This window comes from Carassius gibelio, chromosome B18 (genome assembly GCF_023724105.1).
Source record: "Carassius gibelio isolate Cgi1373 ecotype wild population from Czech Republic chromosome B18, carGib1.2-hapl.c, whole genome shotgun sequence".
Lineage (NCBI taxonomy): Eukaryota > Metazoa > Chordata > Actinopteri > Cypriniformes > Cyprinidae > Carassius > Carassius gibelio.
Genome location: NC_068413.1, coordinates 19636386 through 19662949, shown reverse-complemented (window position 1 = coordinate 19662949; position 26564 = coordinate 19636386). Strand labels below are relative to the sequence as shown.

At 36.7% G+C, this 26564-nt stretch overlaps 1 protein-coding gene across 3 annotated transcripts in view; it reads right to left on the bottom strand.

Moving 5' to 3' along the window:
- The window catches only part of LOC127977483 (xylosyl- and glucuronyltransferase LARGE2s), a 46517-nt gene that overhangs the window by 7069 nt on the left and 12884 nt on the right, over nt 1–26564 (bottom strand). The window contains exons 1-7 of one of the 3 annotated variants that reach the window (XM_052582361.1): nt 22245–22436; nt 6869–7065; nt 4010–4299; nt 3545–3627; nt 2793–2916; nt 325–496; nt 144–248 (exon numbers count right to left, since the gene is read on the bottom strand). In XM_052582361.1, the coding sequence (XP_052438321.1) occupies nt 144–248; nt 325–496; nt 2793–2916; nt 3545–3627; nt 4010–4299; nt 6869–6968 (874 nt within the window). In that variant the 5' untranslated portion in view covers nt 6969–7065; nt 22245–22436. Of the gene's footprint in view, nt 1–143; nt 249–324; nt 497–2792; nt 2917–3544; nt 3628–4009; nt 4300–6868; nt 7066–11437; nt 11767–22244; nt 22437–26564 lie in introns of those variants that run through there. The other 2 variants (XM_052582363.1, XM_052582362.1) reach the window with 2 other exon arrangements.

The following is a 26564-nucleotide window of genomic DNA, read 5'->3' as shown; positions in this document are numbered from 1 at the left end:
CACTTTTCCTCCTTTTTGATCCCGTTCTTATTAGAATCACATATCAGCAGGAGCACCATCACACTAATTTGCTGTGTAATGCCTGGGGCTATAAAACAGCAAAGCTTTCTGGTGTGTGAAACACAGTGAAGAGGAAATGGAACCTGTGTTAAAGCCTCGTCCGAGGGCCGGCCAGGGTTTGTGATTTTTCCACAGATTACCGAGGTACCAATCGCTCTGATTCTCCACCAGACCAATCACCTGTTTCTCTGTAATCACAACAGCAGTGTTAAATCACACTGTCCAGATGCTTTATACCACTCCTGAAGTAAAGCGGCTGATTACCTGTGAACTTCCGGAAGATGGCCCACAGCTCGGCGATGTCCGTGGCAAAGGTGATGTCTGTATCGAGGACGATGACCTTTGAAAGGTTAGTCGGCAGAGCTTTGGTGAGAGTGAGCTTCATCAGGCCATAAATTCCTGAATAGTGTTTGTTTGGTATCCAAGACACCTCCGACTAGAAGAATGAGAGAGATAAACACAGAAATCTGTGAGAAACCAGCAAAAGAGCACAACAGTGACTTCATCAGCTTTGGTTTTAGAGCTATTTTTATCATTCTTTCTCTACAGATTTAATTTTTTTTTCTTTTTTCTACCTAGAGAACTCATTCTTTATTCTTTAATATAGACTTCAATAAAACCAGCTCAAACAGCCCTATAAATTGCAAAATTACAATCTTAGAAAAGTGTTTGATACTGTATATTATCCACTAGAAAATCAACATTGCATAAAAATCAAATCAGCAACAGTGTTTCTGTGTTTATATATAAAGTTTAAAAGTATATATACATATATATGTGTGTGTGTGTGTGTGTATATATATATATATATATATATATATATATATATATATAAATATATATATATATATATATATATATATATATATACTTTTAAACTGTATTTATTTTTGTGTATCTTTAAATACTAATTTATTGTATTGTTTTTTTCTAATCAATTAGAGAGAGCGAGAGAGAGAGAGAGAGAGAGAGAGAGAGAGAGAGAGGGAGAGATTACAATTAAATAAACATTAAATTCATTTCAAAATCAAAAAATAAAAAATTAAAATTAAACATTTTATAACTGTTAAAATTTTGATGATTGAATTTCAGGCCAAAGTGAATATGTGTTAAAATCAAATTAATTCTATACATTAAGAATTGATTCTAAATGTAAAACACAATCAAAAAATACATGTCAACAATATAATAATAATGTGCATAATGTTTTTTTTTTTTTTTTGTTAAAGGTTTAGTAATATATATATATATATATATATATATATATATATATATATATATATATATATATATATATATATATATTGTCCTTGCTTAGATGAATGGAGTTTTATGTCTGGGAACCTGCTGTTGTGTTCTCTGGTCAATAGCTGATAAAAATATATAAATCTATATATTATTATCAAGTATTACGGTATTTTACCACACACAACTTTATTGATATTCTCAAGTGATGAATATAAGAGATAATCCTTAAACTGCAATCACATTATTATTGTACTGGGACCCATATGTGGATATAATAATAATAATAATAATAATAATAATACATCAATAAATAATGTACACAGAATGCAAACATGTATTCCTGTGTGTAGTGACTTTTAAAACTAATTATATATTATACCTGACTAGAATACAGTTTTCAGATAGTTCTTACAACCCTGCATGTGTTCACCATCACCTACCAGAGGCGCTCATTGTGCTCGTTCTGAACTGTATTCTGCAGTTATAGCATCATCTGCACCCATGGAAATAACCTTCTACAGTTCTTATTGTACGTTTTATCTTTTCAGCATGCATCCTTAATGACCTGAGCTCAGGTTTAATAATAATCTGCCGGAGAGGGGTTGATTGAAAAAGACTGGATTTCCTGCAGCTTAGCTTTCATATACTCAGGAGAGCAAAGAGGTCTCTATGCACAGCGGAGACACAGGATGTAAAATCCGCGTGATTAGAGACGGCTCCGAGCCAAACAGCTGACAATCAGAGGTGAATTAAGTGCGGGAGGGGGACGGGAGCACAAAACGGGACAAGAACCAATGTATTTGTGTTACTGTGCATGTGAGAACGTGCATGCATTCATGTGAGTGTCCTTGAGAGTGCAGTGTAATGTAAACTAGAATGCAGTCTCCTAGAAAATGTGTGCATGTGTGTGTGTAGAGGAGCAGGCATGCTCATTGATTGTCACTTCGCTCTTTCAGCGAACCGTGCACTGCATAAAAAAAATTCACAACAGACAGTGAATAATTCAGTTCCACAGCAAAGGCTGCTCTCACATGCCAAGTTGTAAAAAAAAAAAAGGCGCACTGTCACTTTAAATATATGAACAGAAATGAATAATTCTGTGTTTTCTCTTTCCCTCTGGAGCGTGAAAGATTTCTCAGAGAGCGAAAGCTCTTGAGATCGCTGGAGTGTAAACAACCTCAATGTTTCCACTATCACAGACAAGCCATACTGTCCCAAGGGGACCTTTGCCCCCCCATTACAATCCATAAGCGCATGTGACACATCTTTCAATCCAGTTGTTTTAGCCTGAATGAGCTCAGAGAGGATTGTGATCGGCATCATTCTTCAGACTTGTCATTGTCACCTGCAGCATTTCTAAACCACAATCTCGCTGCTTATGACCTCCCATTAAACCTCTATTATGATGCTCTGTGACATGGTCATTATCTCTGGGTCAGAGGGCAAGTTTGGAGTCATGGGGGCATGATTAGGCAAGTGCTTACTTTGAGTTCATCAGCGTCATAGAAGCTGACTTGCACAGACGGTACCATCCATGACTGGAACAGAGTGCTGAGGATCTGATTGGCCACTGTATCTGTGATGAAATGAAAGTGAAGTGGGTTTCTCCTGAAAAGAGAGATGTGGATATGTTAGGATTCATATGAATACATCAAGCAAATATGCTAAGGTGAAAATATGCTAATTTTAAATTTTGCAATTTAAAAATTTTATATTTAGATGTTTTTTTCTGTTTTATGCAGCTAAAATGTTACATTTGAAAATTTCAATTTTGGAATATAAAATCTGCCATTTGAATTTTGGAATTTTAAACTTCAAATTTTAAAATGGCGGAATTCTGAAATTCTAATGTTCAAAATCCAAAAATTAAATATCAAATTTAAACTGACATTTGATTTTTGGAATTTGAAAACTCAATTTGGGAATTTGAAGTCACCATTCAAAAAAATACATAAAATTTCTGATTACAAATTACAAATAAAATAAATAATAATAATAAAATATATAAATGTACATTTTAATTTCTTAACTTTGAATTGTGTAATTTAATTTTAGGTCAAAAGCAAACCATATTTAAAAAAATACAAAATCTACTGGAGAATAGCTAAATCCCAATATTTTTTCTTATAAACTTTGCATACATAAGATTCCATACACAATGCAGCTCTATATATTGGTGTCACTCTACTATTCTTTTGCTATCTATGACTATTCATTTTCCTGTGCTTGTTCTTACCTGTGGAACAGGATGGATTTGACCAGAGTGACCACGTCCCGACTGGCGTTGTGACCCGCACACACACATGCCACGTGAATCAACTGTGTGTGGAGAGAAAGGCCAGCGTTTCAGATTGGGCTAAAGAACTTAAGCTTTGTTAAAGTATTCTTAAAATGTATTTTGTGTAGGGTTTTAACATAATGTAACATACAGTGTCCACCCAGAAAAGAATTGTACACATATGCCACATTACAATTGATATGAATATAGATTCAATAAATACAAAATATCAAACTACAGTGGCATGATGACGCCAGTACTTTCCACAGAATTAAGTTTGCTTTGTGAAATGTTATGCTAGGAAAATGTTAGTAAAACCTTTCACAAACATGTTCCCACTTTTCCAGAAGGGTGAATGCTTTTGGGGAATATCTAAATATGTTCTAAATATCTGACTTGACAGGACCTAATATGTCATCTAACCTCACACTTCTCGGCAGTGGGCGAGCGAGAACACTCGCTGTGATTGGCCCGTTCCTCGGCTGTGTTCTCCACGTCTTCTGGACCAGTGTCTGCCGATGCCACCCACTGCTGGTTGCCATAGTTACCCTCGGCAGGCTGGGCAGCCAGGCCCTGCGATTGGCTCAGCTGGAGGCGGATCTGCCGGTTCTCTTCCTCCACCTCTCGAACCCGCGATGCCAGGACGTCCCGTTCCAGCAGCCGTGCTTCTGTGGATTCCAGCAAGCATGCGGAGAGGAGCAGGGAACGCCCGTCTGATATGGCACAACAGATTTAATTTAATTCGAGCGATCTTGACAGATTGCACCCCAGAGATGGATGGATGAGAGGTAAGAAAATAGGAAGCTTGAGGTGAACTTGCACAGAGACAATATACGTAAATGTCATTCAGATTTAAGACAGGCTCCAAGAGTGTCTCAATCTACACGCTGCTCTCTGCTGGAATGATTAAAGTAGCAGAAAATTGGGTGTGATCAGGGAGAACAAAGTAACAGGCACTGAATTTATCGGAAAGATTTGATGGATTTTCTTGCATTGCTCTCATGTATAAGCGAGTGCAGATCACTCATCCCTGTTAACCAGAGTTGGGAACCATCTTACTGAGCGTAACCATGTCGTTTCTCATCCAGTGGCCATTGGCATTCACATTCATCTCAGGTAGATGGGCAGAGGGCCCCTGGAAGTATAAGATGTGTAATCTACATCTTTGCTTATGGGCCCTCAGTTCTGAGTTTCGAGCCGCTCACCTGAGCTGTAAATGCCATGCGATTCACGACTCTAGAGCCACAGGAAATCGACACGCCCTGATTGGCTGACGAAACCACAAGAACTCTCATAGTTGCTTTATAGGGTCTTTCCTGAGTTATGAAGGCAGCAGATGGAGAAAAGTTCACTTCATGCTTTTATGAGCCCTCCAGAAACTATATAATCCATAATTATGAGGTTATTCTACAAAACTACTTATTAAAATAATGTACTATTTAAAAAAAAATAATAATAATAATAAATAAAAAAAAAACAGGAAAGGGCAGGACGTGAACTGTGCAAAGAGAAATAAATAACTTGTTTTTAAAATGCCAACCCTGTTACTAGGATGTTTTTATTAGACATTTAACAGAAAACAAAAAACAGACTTTTTTTTTTTTTTTTTTTTTTGCAGTAGACATTTCAGCTTCCTAAAAGCAGCATGTAGTGCTAGTCCAGTTGAATTTATAAACATGACTCCTGATGATCCACAGTTTTTTTGTTTTGTGACACTTGTTCAAGGGTCCCTTGCAGTTAAACTGCCTGCTCTAAAAAAAAAAAAATCCTCAAGGTTCCGCAAATTCTTTGGTTTTTTAGCTTCTTTTGCACTTTTGAATCGTTTTCAACAATGACTGTATCATTTTGAGAATCATCTTTTTACACTGAGGAAACTGAGGGACTCAAACGCAGCTATTACAAAAAGGGTTAAACGCTCACTGATGCTACAGAGGGAAAAAGTATGCAATAAGAGCCAGGGGTGTACATTTTTGAACAGAATGAAGTGTTTATATTTTTCTTATTTTGTCTAAATAATTAACTTTTCACTCATACTGCAAAGTGTGTGTCAGATTTTTACCAGAACTGTTTGTATGTATATATATATATATATATATATATTAGGGGTTGCTCAACTACGGATTTCTACTTTTTGAGAGACTGACGTGCAGCGCAGCTGTTTGATTGGTAAGCACGCTGTGCTTAATCCATTCATTGTATCATATCGTAGCCTAAGGTTTAAAGCATTGTCTTTTAAATATATACAATAGAACGTGTATGATGTATTATTATAGGTGATATTATTCTTGCCAAACTCTGATTTCTGAGAGATGCATGGAGAGAAAACAGAAATGCTGTGTTTGATTTGCGTTCTTTTCACTCAGAGTTTACATTCATTCACTTCACACTCGTGACTTTAGAGGTCTGTGTATAAAATTGCGTTGATCCCCTGGCTCACCTGTTATCTAGCAAACTCCGGACTGTGCCAGCTTCAGCCGAGTATTCAGGCAGAATTATTCCTTGTCTGTTATTCATTTTTAAAGCCATTATCTGTGCCATTCGGAATAAGGTATTCGGCTTCAGGCACACTCCTATTTACATATTTTAATTGTACATGCAACATAGATAAGGTCATAGAAAGTTACAGCTACACGCAATATTGTAATCCTAAAATTCATGTCGTTCTTGCAAACTCTAGGTATGCATTATGGTTAATACATGCTCGACTAGCCGATTATTTCCGACAGAGCCGACTAGTGGTTGAAGTAGTCGATCACTCAACATACTCAACCAGTCTATGCAATTTTATATATATATATATATATATATATATATATATATATATATATATATATATATATATATATATATATATATATATATATATATATATATTTTTTTTTTAGGAACAACTAGTCTTTTCTAAAACTCTTTCAATTCTATGAATACTGATGATCATGCTCTGATAATCTTCCTTTCTGTGTGCTGCACAGGCCTATGTGTGCATTTCTCATGACAGAGATGGATATGTTCACATGCCAGATAGAGAGTGAGAGAATGCGCTTTTATAATGATTAGCTTTCTAAGATCTGGCAGCAGATCAGTTGTGTTATCAGCACTCCACAGCTTTATTGTGCGTCTCTGAGGATGACAGACCCATCAGATGAGGATTTTAGCACACAGACCAAGATAAGTCTATGACTGACAGTCTAAACACCCAAGTCACCCCAGCCTTAAAGGAAAACTCTTTGTCGGTCCAGCTTTTACATCAGAACACAGAAAAATAGGCGTCTTGATACTCACTTTCTGAGTTCCCCACGAGCAGGTAAAGCCAGGTGAACAGGATGACGAAACTCAGAGACACCACCAGCAACTTCAGCTTCCCTCGGCAGGGGCAGAGCATCCTGGGATTGTGGAGGACTTGGCTGGGGAGGGAGGGAGGGGATGGAGCGATCAGGTTGGACTTGCTCTAATGCTGGTCTCCTGCAGCATCCTCTCTTCTGGAGAAGAGACAAAGGAAGAGGTCATTTGTTAGTAATGCACAGGCCCATTGAGAATCTTAAGGGCCATTCAACTTTTACAGATGTCATCCACAGAGCTCTTCCACTTGACAGATATCACTGTCATGGGTGTCAAACGTACGTAAGTGACAGCGCTAAACTAAAAAATCAAGATAATTAAGAAACACCCTTAGCCCGTCAGTCACTTTGTAGTTGATAAAAGGATAAAACGGTCAGCAATCCACAAAGGGCTTACATATAACATAAAATAATGTTTTAAGGTTTCACCCAACTGTAAAATAAAGCATACAAAGTGTTAAATGTGGTAAAAAAATAAATTGTGTATAAATATGGCCAATACACAGCTATGTCTATTGATTCTGTGTTGTTGTTCCATCTTTGTACAGCATTGTGTCTGCATTAAAAGCATTACAGGGCTCTGGACTCCCTAGACTCCTGGCTTGCGACTGTCAAGAGTAACTCTTTAAGCCTCTCTGCACACCACTTTACGGCACGCATTCATGTCTGTGTTCACGCCACGTGGGCTACACGACAGCCATTGTTGTTTACACCACTCTTAATTAAAGAGCGAGCCGTGGGAGGCTCTCCATCACCCCTGCAGATGCAGATTAACCACAGAAAAAAAGAGAAAGAGGGAGTGGGAGAATGGAGACAGTAGACAGACAAAATTGTCTTTGTTTTATTATGAGCTTAATTAATCATGCTTCAGTATGAATAGACATATGCCTGCAGCAAGCAAGATTGGATGCTGAAAAAAAAGATATATATATATTATACATACATACATGCATACATACATACACACACACACACACCTTGATAGAGAGTTGTTTTGATATTATTAAATTTTGCCTCCTGGGTTTTCAGAGCTGGTATTTCAGATGCTGACTGCATTGACTTTCGTATGTTTATTAATGCCTGCTTCACTCACAGAGCTGCAGTTCAAGGCTTTTTTTCCTGCACTTTTCAATATTAATTTGCATGCTTGGTTTTATTTTTCATGACATACTGTGAAAGACATGCCATCCTAACATTTTAAAACACCATAAAATGCATAAGAATTCTGTAGATTAATGTGTGTGTGTGCGTGTGTGTGTGCTCTTGTTTTTTTGACATATCAGGACACAACTCTGTATAATGACATGGGTATGACACAGGTATTACAAAGAGAGGGTGACTTATGAGGACAAAACCCATGTCCCCATTTTTCAAAATGCTTATAAATCATACAGAATGATGATTTGAGAAAGTAAAAATGCACAAAGTTTCCTGTGAGGGCTAGGGTTAGGTGTAGGGCCATAGAATATACAGTTTGTACAGTATAAAAACATTACGCCTATGGGATGAACACACTTTTCATAAAAACAAACTATATATATATATATATATATATATATATATATATATATATATATATATATATATATATATATAAATTACAGTTATACATTTAGCAGACGATTTTATCCAAAGCGACTTACAGTGCATTCAGGTTATCAATTTTTTATTTAATATATATAAGGCCAGCATGCATAGGAGATCAATACATTACATTACGTTGGTCAGACATTGCATTTTGGTTGAGAATGAAAACTGCACTGACGTCAGTATTTGACAGCAATATGATTTTGATTTCATGCTGGATTTTGGTTATACATAAAATAAAAAAATAACGTTAGCTGATGTTGGTTTTGGACATCGAATTACATTAACATTAGGCGTTGAATTCACATTGAAGTTTGGTCACTCTACATCAAAACCAAGTATTAACGTCCTATGATGTTGTGTGCCTGCTGGGATAGTGTGAGCAAAAGTTTGAGCGAGAAAAAGTTAACTATTTAAAACGTAGAGTATTCCTCTGTGAAAACAAATTAAAATATTGATGACTCACCCTGCACTCACTTATTTCACCCAATCAGATTCTCTCTAAATAATGCTCGCCCTCTAACACCTCCGCCTCTGATAAGCCACATGAAAGTCCTGAATTATATTGGTCCAAGTAAGCTTACACAGTTACCCTAACAATAAGCCTTCAACTTTAGCCGAAGATTCGAATTCATTCGTCAACATGTTTTAGCCTTCATCAAATGCTAGCCTTGAAAACATTATTCAGACAAGTCAGTACTTCAAAATCTTAAATTCTACCACAGAAATAAACACAATACAAACAAGACATACAAGACTGAAATAGTCTGACTGAATGAACTAACCCTTTAATCAGTGAGCTCCACCGTCAGCAGCTGCTTTTCAGCCAATTTTAATGCTAGTGGAAAGTGACTGTAGACAGTGTGTTTGTTTGTATGTGCGTGTTTTGTTTGTCTCTGAGCTTGTGTTGTGCTGTCCTGTGTGGTCACCACTGTAACTGTTTGATAAATGTCGTCCTTCATCACCTGACTTTGCTGACACCAGCCTTTGTTTGTTTGTTAGTCATCTTTTATGTGTGGCTCTCTTGAACACTCAAGGCCATCCTGAGCTCTCCACCACTCGTTACCAGATTACATCCGCCCACACACACACACACAGACACACACACTTGCCACGGCTGCAGAGCACTCTCTCAAACATTAGGGATGAATGCCAAGTATGTTTGGCTGGTGGGAAAACAGATAAGGGAAGAAAGTGTGTGGAATGATTTCATGTGAACTACAAAAGTGAGTCCAGTATGTAACTCTACTCTTCTTGCGTCTGAAAGACGCTACATGAGTTAGAATAGAGCATAAACGAACATGGTGGGTCTTTATAAACAGACTGCAGTCCTGCAGACACACAGTAGACCTTCATTAATGGACCTTATGAAACGTAACCTCAAGCAATTAACCCACAGAAGAGGCAGCCGTTTCTGGAGTGCATTCCGCAGCTTTTTTTAAATCAACAACACTGCTAAAAACTTCTCTTCATTACACAGACAAAATTCACACTGACAGGGATACAAAGAGGTTAACTGAAAAAAAAAAAAAAAAATTACTGTCTCCTTCAGTCGTACATAATGTTTAACTCAGCCACCCACAATCGACCAGTGGTGCAACGTGGCTCTTTTGGACTTTTGTAAACTGCGTCATCATCAATCAAATATCTCAGTGGGTCAATTACGTGACCCGTTTTTTGTTTCCAGATCCTCTCTCTCTCTCTCTCTCTCTCTCTCTCTCTATATATATATATTTTTTATAAAATGTTATTCATGCAAACAATAAATGGCACATATTTCAGAATCAACATCAATTATGAATAAAAAGCCTGGTAGGATTTTCATAAAACTGCACTCTTAAACATATAAATAAAGGTCCTTCATTGACATCAAAGGTTCAATGAAACCTTTGTATTGCACAAATAAGGTTTCTTCTGTGGCATCAGTGTGATTCCCCTTTTGGAACTTTTATTTTTAAGTGTGTAACAAAGAAAATAAGTCTAATAAACATTAAAATATATTATTTTTCTTTAAATATGTCATCATGTTTTTTTTTTTTTGAATGAAACATTTTATTCATTAAATGTGAGATGTTGCTGTCATGTGTCAAGAAAACTAAGAAAAAAGAAATGATATGCCAAGGACCTGTAACGACCCTCACTGCATGCAATGGTCAGTAAATAAAAAAATAAAAAAAATAAAAAATGTATATATATAATTTTGTTTATGGTTAGATGTAATACCTTATTGAATGAATGAAATAACAAACAACGGTTCGACCACTTGACCACCACTTTTTGAATAAAGTTTTTTATTTTTATTTTTAATGTTTTTGAAATGTTTGAAATATTTGAAATATTTTTTTTTTTAAACAACTGACATCAAAACCAAATTTACAATTGAAGAACTTTGGCACAAGCGCGTGGCCTTAAGCTGTATCAGCGATATAATAAAAGACACCAAAGTTCAATAATGAGATATATTAAAGACAGAAATCAGAATAAACCATTTGTATACAGTAGTTCATTAGCCTGCCGGCTGTTGACAGTTGCCAAGCATATTTGCACGTTAATAAATCATAAATGGACGTTGGGCATAAATCATCTGTTTTACCCCGCTTTGAATCCTGCTCATCCATATACAATTGCCAGCCTTATAAACTTACTTTATTTTTTCTTCTTATAACATCGGACATTTGTGTTTTGTCATTGACTCCTATTTACAAATGAAATAAGACAAGGTGATTCCAATCCCACAACACCCTGATAAAAATTTTCAAATCTGAATTATTATGGACACACACACAGGCTAAACTCTGATACATAATTCAATTTATTCTTAACTATAATACAAAAAGCCAACTTTTGTCTGTTTCCCTCTTCATGGTGCTATTGGACACTTCTACCTGACCGCACACCTAATTACATTTAAATGTTTTTCTCCCACCGGACTCTCTTTTCCTCCTCTCCTCTCTGATTTCAGACTTCACAGGCCTCCTGGTGGTGGACGTCCAACACTAAAGGTCAGCTGGTCATAAATTCAAACAGCCGGGTTCCCACTATGTGCCCCCTTGCAGTTAGAGAACGTCTTTTAACTGCTGCCAGCATCGGAGTCATCAGAACACAGTTAATTTCCCTCTCACCCTCATTACACCTGGATGGTTCTAAAACGGGAAATAATATATAAGGTAAATCAGAGGAATTGCAGTGGACTGTCCACCTTTACAAAAAAGTTTTCACAGCAGTGCCATAGAAAAGGATTTTTTGTTCCTCAAATAACCTTTTTCCACTTTAAGGAAACTTCTGTGGGATGGAAACGTTCCATGGATGTTGAAGGTTTATCATGAAACCATTGATTTTTACCTTTATTATTAAGGTACTTAAATGGTTAGTTCACCCGAGAATGAAAATTCATCCATCTTCAACTACCCTCGAATCATCCTAGGTTTATTTGACTTACTACTTTCAGAATAATCCAATTGGAGTTATATTAAATAATGTCCTTGCTCTTACAAACCTTTCATTGGGGTAAGCAGGTGTTTGTTGTCAACAGTTCAGAAGACGTGAAATAAAGTGCGCACATCTGTAATAAAACATCCCTCGCGTTGCTCTGGAAGGTGAATAAAGTCCCCCTGTAGCGAATCCAGGCATTTTTGTAAGATAAATATCCAGATTTTAAACACTTTTTTTCTGACTTCTTCTGACTGTGGGGAACGGCGGATGTTGTAGTTCGTCAGTGCTCCATGGTTAGTGACGAGTACAGAAAGAGAACAAAACTAAATGCTGGTAACAAATTAGAAGAACAAAACGAGGATTTGTAAAGAAAATGCTTACCCCATTGAAAGGCTTGGAAGAGCAAGGACAATTTTTTATATAACTTCAACTGGATTATTTTAATTATTATGAAAGAGCAAAGTCACATACACCTAGGATGCTTGAGGGTGATTAGAAGATGGACGAATTTTCATTCTCAGGAGAACTAACCCTTTAATACTTAAACATTATTATTATATATAATTAAATATGCTCAATGTAAATAAAGTTACTACTAAAACAAAATAGTGTGGGATTCAACACAACAACCAGTAATGTTCATTCGACTCATCTGTCCCAAGAATTTTGATTATATTTCCAGTCCATCAAGATTACTAGATTACTTTTTTAGATTTCACTCGCAAGGACACATTTCTAGCTAATAACAAATATTAGAGCGGCGCATAACTTTGAAAATTCAGGACTTTTCCATAACTTTAAAGGTAAAATATTCACTTCACCTCATATTTAGAGTTCTTCATATTTAGAATCCCAATCTAAAACCTCATAAATCTTGAAATGCAGTAGATGAAACTCTCCAGACTTGTTTGCTGAAGTATAATAGATGTGGCATCTGCTTTGAGGACCCAGAAGTGGGAAAGTCTCCTCTGTTTGCATTGGCACGGGTAAGCTGAAACTTGTCTTTTCCATAGCTGGCGGTCTGATCAGTGGCACATAAATCTCTCTGTTCATATCTCTCATCTACTGCTTGTTAATATTCTCTGAACAGAGAGAGTAAGGAGAAACCACGGATGACACAACATCACCTCAGGGCACGTCTCTAATGCTTATGGGAGTAGAACGGCACAAATGCTTTAGAGTTGAGGTCACATTGAGGTTTAACTCTCAGTTTTGTGTCTGATATTACAAAACCTGCCTAATCTTGCTCAGACTGCACACTAAAACGCCATCTCAGCTGAATCTCTACTGCCCGGTCAATCTTTCAAAACAGGAAATGCATGCAGTTTATGACTTCAGTTTAAGATGCTTTTTAATAGGTCACTTTATGACACAGGGCTTTTAAGAGGTGAGAGGCCTCGACCCAAATCCATTAAAAGACAGAGAAAGAGTGATCGTGAAACTAAAAAAAGAAAACAAAGCAAGAGTGAAGGAGAGAGCCGGTTCAAAGTGGGCTAGCTGGCAGCTTTCATCAGGATCTTTAGCTGAACAAGCAACGAGCCTCGCAAGCCTGCTCTAGAGGGACAGGTGCCCTAGTAAAACAGGAATTACTGAGGTTGTGTAGTGGAGGGAGGTGAAATACTATACATAACACTCATCTCCCGCTGGCTTTTATAGCCTACATACTCATCTCATCTGCAGTAGGCCAGCACACATTAAACCACTGAGTCCATTTAAGTGCACTCCAATATTGATCCGGGCGAACAAACTGTCCATACGCCCTCTTATCTGAACATTACACTTATCAACCTATAGAAATTCAATAGATTTGTAAAAGGACACGTCGGCAGTCCTGGAACAGCTACCTCTATTCGTCCATTTAGATGCCTATGTTGTAAAACTAAATTAAAATGTGTGATTACAGAGCAGGGTAGGATTGCTCCAGCTGTTCATAAGGTCATACTTTGAACTGAAGTGTGCATTTTTTTGTTTAAAGATTAAATAGATTAATAATTTCCTTTAAACTTCAGTCCTCGAATCTGATTGGCCTGAGCAGTGTTCCAAGAAGCAAGCATCTATCTTAATCAGTGAGTCATTGAATCACTCACTCAACCGTTTTATTCAAAAACACTCAAAATTCATTCAGGAACTAAGGAGACGACGGGTTGCATCCAAAATCGCATATTTCCTTATATATAGCAGATGAAAAACAGTATGTGAAAAGAGTTGTATGTATTAATTCATAGTATTAATAAAACAGTAAGTAAAAACTATTTAATGGACACTTTATTAAAACACAAGGCCAAAAGAGAGGTTTTGTGAATGGCAGTGAATGGCATGACAATGAGAATGACCAATTTAGTATATACATATTAAATTCATACAACACACATTCATACCAGGACACTTCGCTCCATGTGACTAGTAAGTCAATTCTCAAATAACCATTATGATGAGTTTTGTTCCACCCGCTTAAATGATAAAAGTACTTGTGCTGTAAAACCTATTAAGACTGTGTCTGTTCCCAGAATAGTGAGGTCAAAATATAAATATAAATATAATGTAGGATCTAGAAAAAATCTTATCGTAATTAAACCAGAAAAATGTAAAGTAAATGAACAAAAACAATTTTTAAAGTTTGGGCTCATAAATATTAGATCACTCACACCAAAAGCAGTTATTGTAAATGAAATGATCACAGATAATAGTTTTGATTTACTCTGCTTGACTGAAACCTGGCTAAAACCAAATGATTATTTTGGTCTAAATGAGTCTACTCCACCAAACTACTGTTATAAGCATGAGCCCCGTCAGACTGGTCGTGGCGGGGGTGTTGCAACAATATATAGTGATATTCTCAATGTTACCCAGAAAACAGGATACAGGTTTAACTCTTTTGAAATACTAATGCTAAATGTTACTCTGTCAGACATGCAAAAGAAATCTAATGTATCTCTTGCTCTGGCTACTGTGTATAGACCACCAGGGCCGTATACAGAATTCCTAAAAGAATTTGCAGATTTCCTCTCAGACCTTCTAGTTACAGTTGATAAGGCGCTAATCATGGGAGATTTTAATATTCACGTTGATAATACAAATGATACATTAGGACTTGCGTTTACTGACCTAATAAACTCCTTTGGAGTCAAGCAAAATGTCACCGGGCCCACTCATCGTTTTAATCATACACTAGATTTAATTATATCGCATGGCATCGATCTTACTGCTATAGATATTGTACCTCAAAGTGATGATATTACAGACCATTTCCTCGTATCGTGCATGCTGCGTATAACTGATATTAACTATATGTCGCAGCGATACCGTCTGGGCAGAACTATTGTTCCAGCCACCAAAGACAGATTCGCAAATAACCTGCCTGATCTATCTCAACTGCTATTTGTACCCAAAAATACACATGAATTAGACAAAATTACTGACAACATGGGCACTATTTTCTCTAATACATTAGAAGCTGTTGCCCCAATCAAATTGAAAAAAGTTAGAGAAAAACGTACTGTACCATGGTATAACAGTAATACTCACTCTCTCAAGAAAGTAACTCGTAGTCTTGAACGCAAATGGAGAAAAACTAACTTAGAAGTTTTTAGAATTGCATGGAAAAACAGTATGTCCAGCTATAGACAGGCTCTAAAAACTGCTAGGGCAGAGCATATACACAAACTCATTGAAAATAACCAAAACAATCCAAGGTTTTTATTTAACACAGTGGCTAAGTTAACAAATTACCAGATGCCACCTGATTCAAATATTCCACCAACGTTAAATAGTAATGACTTTATGAATTTCTTCACTGATAAAATAGATAACATTAGAAATACAATAACGAATGTAGATTCTACAGCATCTAACACTTCAGTTTCATCCATCGCACCCAAACATAAACTGCAGTGCTTTACAACCATAGGACAGGAGGAGCTAAATAAACTTATCACTGTATCTAAACCAACAACATGTTTATTAGATCCTGTACCCACTAAATTACTGAAAGAGCTGTTACCTGTAGCCGAAGAACCGCTTCTCAATATCATAAACTTGTCGTTATCTTTAGGACACGTCCCAAAACCATTCAAGCTGGCGGTTATCAAGCCTCTTATTAAGAAACCAAAACTAGATCCTAGTGTACTGGCAAATTATAGGCCTATTTCAAATCTTCCATTTATGTCTAAAATTTTAGAAAAAGTTGTGTCTGCTCAATTGAGCACCTTCCTGCATAAAAATGATCTGTATGAAGAATTTCAGTCAGGTTTTAGGCCCCACCATAGCACAGAAACTGCACTTGTTAAAATTACAAATGACCTGCTCCTTGCGTCAGACCAAGGCTGCATCTCATTTCTAGTCTTACTTGATCTTAGTGCTGCGTTCGACACCATAGATCATGACATACTCATAGATCGATTACAAAACTATACAGGTATTCAAGGGCAGGCTCTAAGATGGTTTAGATCCTACCTGTCCGATCGCTACCATTTTGTTTACTTAAATGGGGAGTCATCTCATTTATCATCAGTAAAATATGGAGTGCCACAAGGATCCGTCCTAGGTCCCCTTCTATTTTCAATATACATGTTGCCCCTTGGTAATATTATTAGAAAATACGGAATTAGCTTCCACTGTTATGCTGATGATACTCAGCTTTATATATCAACGAGACCAGATGAAACTTCCCAATTATCTAAGCTAACAGATTGTGTTAAAAATGTAAAAGATTGGATGACAAAGAATTTTCTCCAATTAAATTCGGATAAGACGGAGATATTAATTATTGGACCAAAAAACACTACACAGAATCTTGTAGATTACAATCTGCAACTAGACGGATGTACTGTAACTTCCTCTACAGTCAGAAATCTGGGTGTTATATTAGACAGCAATTTGTCTTTTGAAAATCATATTTCCAATGTTACAAAAATTGCATTCTTCCATCTTAGAAACATTGCCAAGCTACGAAACATGTTATCTGTTTCTGATGCAGAAAAGCTAGTTCATGCATTCATGACCTCTAGACTGGACTATTGTAATGCACTTCTAGGTGGTTGTCCTGCTTCTTCAATAAACAAGCTACAGGTCGTCCAAAATGCAGCAGCGAGAGTCCTTACGAGGTCAAGAAAATATGATCATATTACCCCAATTTTACAGTCTCTGCACTGGCTACCTATTAAGTTCCGCATCAGTTACAAATTATCATTACTTACCTATAAGGCCCTAAATGGTTTAGCTCCAGCGTACCTAACTAGCCTTCTACCACGTTACAACCCATCACGCACCCTAAGGTCACAAAACGCTGGACTTTTGGTAGTTCCTAGGATAGCAAAGTCCACTAAAGGAGGTAGAGCCTTCTCACATTTGGCTCCCAAACTCTGGAATAGCCTTCCTGATAATGTTCGGGGTTCAGACACACTCTCTTTGTTTAAATCTAGATTAAAAACACATCTCTTTCGCCAAGCATTCGAATAATGTATCTTTTTAATTGTGAGTGTAGTTGCATCTGATCAAAGGTGCATTTTTATTCATTAGCTTGGGTTAAACTAATTTTACTTTGTTGGATCAGCAGCTATGCTAATGATGTCTGTATTTTGTTTCTATGTTTTGCCACGGGATTCACATCCCGTGGTAACTAGGATTTACACAAGCTCCAGTCTGGATCCAGAACACCTGAGAAGAGATGATGCTGACCCTCAGAGGACCTCAGATGATGCTAACCCTGAATGAACAAACAGAACTAACAATTATTCCTAAATGTGTGACTTAATCATATAATAACTTAATTAATAATATTGATAGTTCATCGTCTAGCTGACTACGTCTTGTATTATTATTATTTTTTAGTTTTTCTAAAATCCTGTCAAATGTGCACAAACTACTAGCTACTACTAAATATTGTAGAAACATAATTTTCTGTAAAGTTGCTTTGTAACGATTTGTTTTGTAAAAAGCGCTATACAAATAAACTTGAATTGAATTGAAAAAATACTGTATAGAATGTAAAATTAATTACTTATTCAAAATAATTAACTATACCTAGAAAATGAGATTTCAGTCTTCGCCATTGTGTTTAAGCAGGAGTCACTGAATCATTCACTCAACAGATTCAATAAAAATACTGATTCTTTCAGTAAAAAAGACATCACTGCTGTGTTTTATGGCTTTGTTCTGAATTACTCTTGTTGGAAAAAGTAAGTATAGTAAATAGTAAATTACTCAGTATTACCTTTGCTCACAATGGATGTTGTGAACTGTCACCATTGTGCCCTTCAGCAAAACCTTTAAAGTAACCCCATGTTACAGTGATTGTCCTTGTGACATCTGTATAAAACATCTGCTACATCATTTAGATGAATATTTCACCTAGTCTTTGTCATTTTCTATTGGTGGACAGCACAGGTGGGACCAGAGCTATGATACAGTATGATAATGCCATTAAATTGGAAGGGAATCTCCGTGGAGAAGGCCTGGAATACAGCGGTGTTACCCTTTTAAATGAGGGACATTGTAATCGTGAATGTGATCAGGGACAAGATCTCTTTGATTAAAGCACAATCACTTCAGCGCTGCCTGCACACAAAGTGTTTCACGGGTAGTTCTGAATTTCCAGTGACTAACTAGGAAGCTTTTCTCACATTTTAATCTGCCAAAAAAAACAACAACAACAACAACAACAAAAAAACAAAACAGCATTTTAAGATACCTTGTTCATTGGGTTTCCCAATACATTTTTATCATATTAGGTACTGGCTGATATTACGAGATTTTTTTCATTTACAGGTATCAATATCAGATTTTAGATCACCTTTGAAATCATCTAATAGTCACTTAAAGTTAATCTTTGAAAACATGAATAATATAATTATTAATAATAATTCAGCACTCTAACTGTAAATGTAATGTTTAGTAAACCAGTCAAAAAAATAAAAATAAATAATCATACTGTATATGACTCTTGTGATGCTTAAATTCACTTGAGTCATAGAACTTGTAGCGTATATATAATTTATATATATATATATATATATATATATATATATATATATATATATATAATTGCAATAAAATGCCTCAAGCTACTATGAAATATTGAAATATTTCACAAGATATTTTCTTAATTGATATTGATCATTACAGTAGAAAAAAAAAAAATAGTGTTGCCATCAAAGGTTGAAAGTAGTAAAAAGAGTTTAACCACTGCATTCCATTCCATTTTGTTGCATGCCGTTTAGCCGTTTCTGAACACAAAGGCCACTAAGTGAATTGCTGCTGTTTCAATCCATCACTACTGAGGTTTTACTTTGGTTAGAAGGCAGCTGACAGCAGACAGCGAGTATGTGCTGGACTGATTATTTGTATTTGTAAAATTAGTCGTATTGCCTCTTGTTGGATGCTGGCGTAATACAAGACCACAAAACAGGGACATGCCAAGCGTCTGATCATTAGCGCCCTGAACTAACAACAGAACATCTCTAGGCGTGTGTGAACTTCAAAAGGTTTGAAGACTGAACCGCACAGACCCAGGTTTGAAATGTCTCTTTCCATCTTTAAGCCACCAGAGGAGAACTGACAGCCATTACGAACTTCTCTCCAGTGGATTTGCAGCAAGGGATCTTGGGATATCACTCATAAAGTCTCAGTGTGCGAGTCCCCCCGGTCTGATACTCAGTGCATTAGGGGGCTAATCTTCAAAAACACTGCTCTCTCCCTCCCTTGCTCAATCCCTCTCTTTCTACTTAAAATCTCCTCACATGCTGCAGTTGTCCCTTTGAGGCCTGAAATCCAGCTAATCTTTCTCTCTTCCAAAGCCAGGAAACCAAATCAGCTTCAATCTCTTAGTGTCTTATAGTCAAAAACCCACACAAAGCCTCAATCATACGTCTGTGTGTGTGAGCGTGAGAGAGAGCTACAGATACAGACAGAGTGATAGATGATAATGAGAAAGAAAGAGCTGCCATCCATGAGACAACCAGTACTTTAAACTAAACTTTAGTTGTGCATCACCAAGTCACATGACGCAGAGCAGAGCAGAGCAGAGCTTCCCAAACGTATCAATCCAGTGGAGATGGTTTTGAAATCACTGACAGAAACTTTAAAGATAGATACAGGCAGCAGCTTGATGCATTTAGGCATGTAGATATCATCAAGACAATCTGCTGAAGTTCAACCCGAGCATCAGAATTTGTAAAAAAACAAAAAACAAAACAAAAAAACATAGATGATTTAAGTGACTGTGAACGTGGAAACTATATTGTTGGTGCCAAACAAACTAGTCTGAGCATTTCAGAAACTGCTGATCTGTTGGGATTTTCAAGCACAAACATCTCTAGGGTTTACAATTATATAAATGTTTTTTATTTTTAATTTTTTTGTGAATTTAATTTAAGTCTGTAAAACCTAAATTGTTACCATCATATTTTTTACTGTTATGTTCTGGCAAGCAGAGCTGCCGGTATTTTACCTTAAATGTCAGACTGAAGTTAGCTATTTATAACAAAGGTTAGTACAATGACTGACATGATAAGTTAAAAATAGGAATTTTGTTGTAAAATCAGGTTATCTAACTTGAGGTGAGGTGATAAGACATAACTATCAGTACTGAAAACAGTTGTGCTGCTTAGTATGGAATATATCATTTTAAAGGATTTTTTTTGATGAAAAGAGAGAACATTCAAAAGAACATTTAATGTAATATTATAAATCTTTTTACTGTCACTTACCTAGCCTATTTCAATTCTAGCATTCCTTTTTTTATATATATATACTGACCTCAAACTGTTTTATAGCAAATATTTTGTCTTCGGTTTCAGGTTTTTTCTGCTACTAAGTTAGAGGTCATAAGTTACTGGTATTTTTCTTCATATTACTCAAGGACTTTGTTTGGTCAAGATCTGTTATATTTTTGTTATGACTTATCTTCCCCATGGTCTCCAAAAAACAAGCCGAAAAAACCTCATATTTTTGGATTGTGTTTGAAGCCACTATGAACTTGAATCTCTGTACTGTTCAAGGACAAGGATTACAAACTAATAAGCGCTGCATATTCCTCCCAGCTTCAGTCCCATACTGAAAATCAATGATTCCTGTAAATAGAGATGTCCATTCATTTAGCCCATTCATTCTTTCATTTTTTTTCTCCAGCATGGAAGCGACATCAGAAGTGCCAGAAAGGAACATCGATCAACTCTGAAGGGTTCATCAACTCAACAGCTCGTCCCACAAAAAGGTCCTTTTCATTTAAAAAAGTATCTAAACTCCGAAACAACAGATGACAGGGGCATTTGAGATCACCTTTAGATGAACTTAGCTGAGTGAGTACAGAAGAAGTACATCTTAAGTGATGAAGAGGAACTTCCTGTGAAATGTTTTCTAACTATCTCTGTTCCGCACAATGAGGAAATCCAGGCTGACCTCAAAGCTCTTCTTTAAATGAAACAAGCCAGTGTGACAAAGTCACATGACAGAGGTCCACACAACTAATGACAATTAAAATGTAAATCATTAAGCCGTTGTCTGAACCTTTACCATTCAAATGATTACACAGGCTGACTGGGTAAAAGACTAACCTGCTTTCTTCAAATAATCACACACACACACACACACACGCACGCACACACACACACACACACACACACGTACTTACACAATGAGGATATACCATAGATTTCTAAATTCTAAAGTTTTTCTTTACATAAATATAAATAATAAATAATACAATAAAGCCATTTACAAATTACTACAGACTAACCTGAATATATGTTTTCCGGTGAAAAAGTTTGGAATAATTAAGATTTAATTAGATTTTTTTTTTTTCATGTCTCTAATGCTCACCAAGGCTGAGTGTGTGTGTGTGTCTGTGTGTTTATATATATATATATATATATATATATATATATATATATATATATATATATATATATATATATATATATATATTATTTTTAAGATTTATCTAATAATGCTGTCCCTGACCTAAAGTAACCCAACCCCCTCAGACACACAAAGGACCTCACCTCAACAAACACCACACACCCATTAGACAGCAAACACACACACACACACACACACACACACACACACACACACATGCACACACTGCTGTAAAGTGCTGTAAAGCCCAAGTATCACTTCACCACAAAAACACAGTAACTTTTACACAGTGGAGCAAAAGAAGAAACAGTGGGACAATACTTCACACTACAATAGAAGACAGACTCATATCACCAGCGAGAAAAACAGAGTAAGAAAAAGGAGCCACATACACAAAGCCTGCATTCAGAGAGCTGAAGGGGGAGAAAGAACACACTTATCTTCACCTCTGCTCAGCGCCAAGGCCGTCTCTTCTTCTCCCTCGCTCACTCTCTCTCTCTTTCTCTTCTTCTGTCCAGTGCGCTTTGACGACGGTCTGACAGCTGAATGAAGTTACAGCGCCCGACATGCATCAGATTTACGCCTCATATGAATTGCTGGTGGCAAATGTTGAACTGCTCTACCTGTGTCAGTTCATGTGTTTCTGAGAGGGAAGGAGGGAAAAAACTCCTCCCTCTTTCCCTCCACCTCCCTGCAAGCATGCCACGACAGGTTTGCGTCTCACGTTTGGATCAAAGCCACCTCTCAGCCTCTCTCTTTTGCTCTGTCATTCTCCAAATCTCTCTTTACGCTCTAAATGATATTCTAATTGCTTTTAAAGTTACTCTAGCGCCGCTGACTTTGCCATGAAGAAAGAACCTTCAACCCGTCTTTGAACCTCAGCTACACCTGATTTACTAAATGCCCTGACCTCCTCTGGCTCATTCACTCTCACTCCTCCTCCATTCCACCCTCTCTTCCTTTATTGAAAGATGACTGGCATAGACTTTAGGAGAAAGAGGGGGGAAGGGTGTCACCTTCCAAATAACTGTTGCTGCATGACAAAAGATGGGTTGCGCAGGAATGCAGGAGTCTGGGAAACTTCGTCTCTCCACCAGCCAGCAACCTGATCCTGCAGCACGCATGCGCTCGTAGACGAGTATAATCAAGCATTCTTATCAGACAATGAATCGGCTTGTTTTGTCATTCAGATATCTAGGCTCTCATTAGGAGCTCTTATCTCAGTGGACAAGCTGGAGAGTCTCTTAATGGATCACATCATCTCTACAATCTGCTCAGTATCACTAAGAGAATTACTGTTTCAATGATCTAAACACTTCCTGTGAACTTACATTGTAAGGTTCAAAGATATTTGATATCTCAAAAGAACTAATTGGACATGATATGGAATAAAAATATTTCTAGTTTTATTTTGCAGCCCATTAGTGTATGCTCATCTATAGACCCCTTCATGTGACACTCTGCTCAACAAATCCTTTGACCTCCACGTGGAAAGTGCTGCAAATTGCATCACGGAGGATTTATGTGGATTCAAGGTTGAACATTCACCGTTTCACAGTGAAAACAGCATGGTGACAAGAAGTGAAAGTATAACTATTGAGCCCCTAAGGGGATACGGTGAAGAAAAACATGAGGTGAAACTGACAAAAAGAAAAGAAAAGGCAGTGCTTTTGCATTTGCCCAAAGAAATTTGAAAACTTGCATTTCGCTACGAAACATTTGCGCTCTATTCGCGAAAGCTCTGAAAAAAAAATGGTGTAGGATTACTTACATTAGATTTTCGCTCCGAGATTGCTAGGAAATTTCAGAAATAATTGCAAAGAAATTGAATGGCATGTAAAATTTAAATGTGAAAAATCTACAATAATCTTGAACAGTAATCTTGTATAATAATATTGTATAAGCGTGTATAATAAGTGCACAGTTTTTCCTCTTATCTTAAATTATTTTCATAACCCATAATAATATTAATAATAATAATGACTGAACACAACACATTAGGTAATAAATGCTATGCATCCAATAAATATAATCCTCTTAAGCCCCTTTCACACTGCCAGTCCGGCAAATACAGGGGTAAAGTGTTCCTGCAATTGTTCCCTGGTCGCTAGATTTTGCACTTTCACACTGCAGCGATGACCCGGGATATGTGCGTGCTTTCACACACAACCCTTGAAGATCCCGTAACGACATGTGACATCAGCGCGTGACGTGGAATGTACGAGTCGAAAACGGTAGGCACATTATACTTTCACTGAAGCAAGCAAATGGTCTCGGCGTCAGCGCGGAAAGTGAGGAACTAACTGATCTCTGCTTCATTACAGTTTGCACATGTGTTTTCGTCGCGAACGTTGATCTTCCTTCAAAACAGCCGGTAAAAGAGTCGCACGATAACGCGCATCATCACTTCGACACGGAATTAGATCTGGCTTTTGTTCACACAGCGCTCGTCCCGGGTCGAACCCCTCAATGTTACTAGGTCCCCGACCCAGGTTCAATGCGGTAATCAATCCCCGGACGTGGTTGCTTTCACACAGAAGGCGACCCGGCAATGTTCCGGAAATATTTCGGGTCCGACGTGCAGTGTGAAAGGGGCTTTAGAGGTTCTGCACATTCCAAAGAGACAATAAATAACATTTTAATTTAAAATCAATTAAATCACTCTGTTAATAATGAATGTAATAAATTAAAATAAATTTGAGATAGGGAGTGCATGTAACGTGTATGACTGTCACCTTAAAATAAAGTGTTATCATTCTGATAGTTCTTAACATCTAATTTTGTACTCTAAAAGACATTGTTAGAGAGACAAAACAATGCGTAAAAATCACTTATGTGTGAAGCAAACAATGCGTATTGCATGTGAATTGTCTGCCAATCACTGGTTGCACTTTGATTGGTTGGTGTTAAACTTGCACCAAGTTGCAAGTTTACATTATAGTTGACATCTCATTATTATTCACCACAATGTACTATAGTCGCAAATATTAGCCAATACTATTAATCCAACCAACCAAACCATCCAGTTTAATTACAATTGAGCTATTACAATGCATCAAACACTATTCCTTCACTAATATGTAGTTATTGTAAGATAGTGTGGCAATCAGAGATGATCATTCCTCCTTGATAATAAACCTGCACCAGCTTTGCCCTTCCTCAGTTGTACTGTGGATAAGATGACAGTTAAATGAATGTTTGATAAGTTAACACCTCATGTTTTCTCCTCGTTAAGGAAGTAAAGGTCACTGGAGAAGTCTGGGGGTGGAACTGGAAAGTGTGACAGTAAACCAAGACACCATGGAGGGAGATGAGACTAATCTATCACTCCAAGGGGAGTCCTGTGCACGAGGAGGAGGGGTGTGTAGAATGAGGAGCATTGGGTTTCCTTAACAACTGTTTAAGCCACACACACACACACACACACACACACACACACACGCAGACACACACACACACACAAATGCACACTATAGCAACTGATGAATCACATTACCATACACAGTGGCTACTTATATACGTATATTAAGTGAATCTTTTTTTTTTTTTGCACTTCACTATATATATATGTGTGTGTGTGTGTGTGTGTGTGTGTGTGTTTTCTATGATAAACGTATACAATAGTTTACTTTAATACTGTTATATTATTGTTTAAATAAAATAATATTTGAATCAGAATTCATTAAAGACAGCGCAACAAAAAGATCAATTGAAATTAATCCACAATTACTCTGAAAAACTGATAAAGTTCATTAATTATCACAGAAATATATTACTATTATACAGTAGAATGTAATTCTCAGATTATTATTATTATTATTAATACAAATTATTAAAACGTTATTTTAAATGGAATATCAGACAGTATACTTTTTTTGTCCATGTTTAAATTAAAACAGTAAATCTCTATTGTAGCATAAAATGAATTGTTTAGTTCAAAATATTTATTTTATTACATTTGAAAGCTTAATTAAATTTGCTAAAATAATATTCATTCATTTGATTTACAACAGTTTTTGATAAAAGAACAAAGAAATTAGAAAAAAAAGACTCTGAATTTCTGAAAATATAAAACATTTAATAACTTAAATTGTTTGTTTTATGAATTCTGAACCTTGAAAATGATAAATGGAAAACATGGAATTTGTGTGTGTGTGTGTGTGTGGGGGGGGGGTCTAAATTGTCGTGAAAATAATGTAACAATTCAAAAATAACCAAAAATAAAAATTTTCCTATTGTTATTCCATTGCTTTCATTGCAGTTTGGCACATTTACACCTCCAGTTCTCATTACATGATTACACTGATTATTTTCAAACATTCTACTTTTAATTTTGGGATTCGCAGATAGTAAGGAATAAACAGAGCATGATGGAGGGAATCAAGCATTATAACTCATGAATCATGAAACGACACGAGCTGAACTAGCATCGCTCGCACGAGTGGCACCACCCAACACGTTGGCACATATGTGTTTATGGCTGTGACAGCTGCATATTTATAATCCTCGTGAACACAATATCACAATCTCTGTGACGAATTCGCTGAAAAATAATAGCTGTAGAAACCCAGAGCTTAGCATTTAAGGACTAATCTCCGGTTTAGTCATTGTGTGAGGGATAAACACTGAATCATCTGGAGAGTTTCCTCTGTTGTCTGCTACTATATCCACTAAAACACTCTGCCTGACACTTGTCGTATGAATTTTCTCATTATTTCACTTACATTCTGTTCATCAGTCGATCTCTTTTGCCAGAATACAGACAC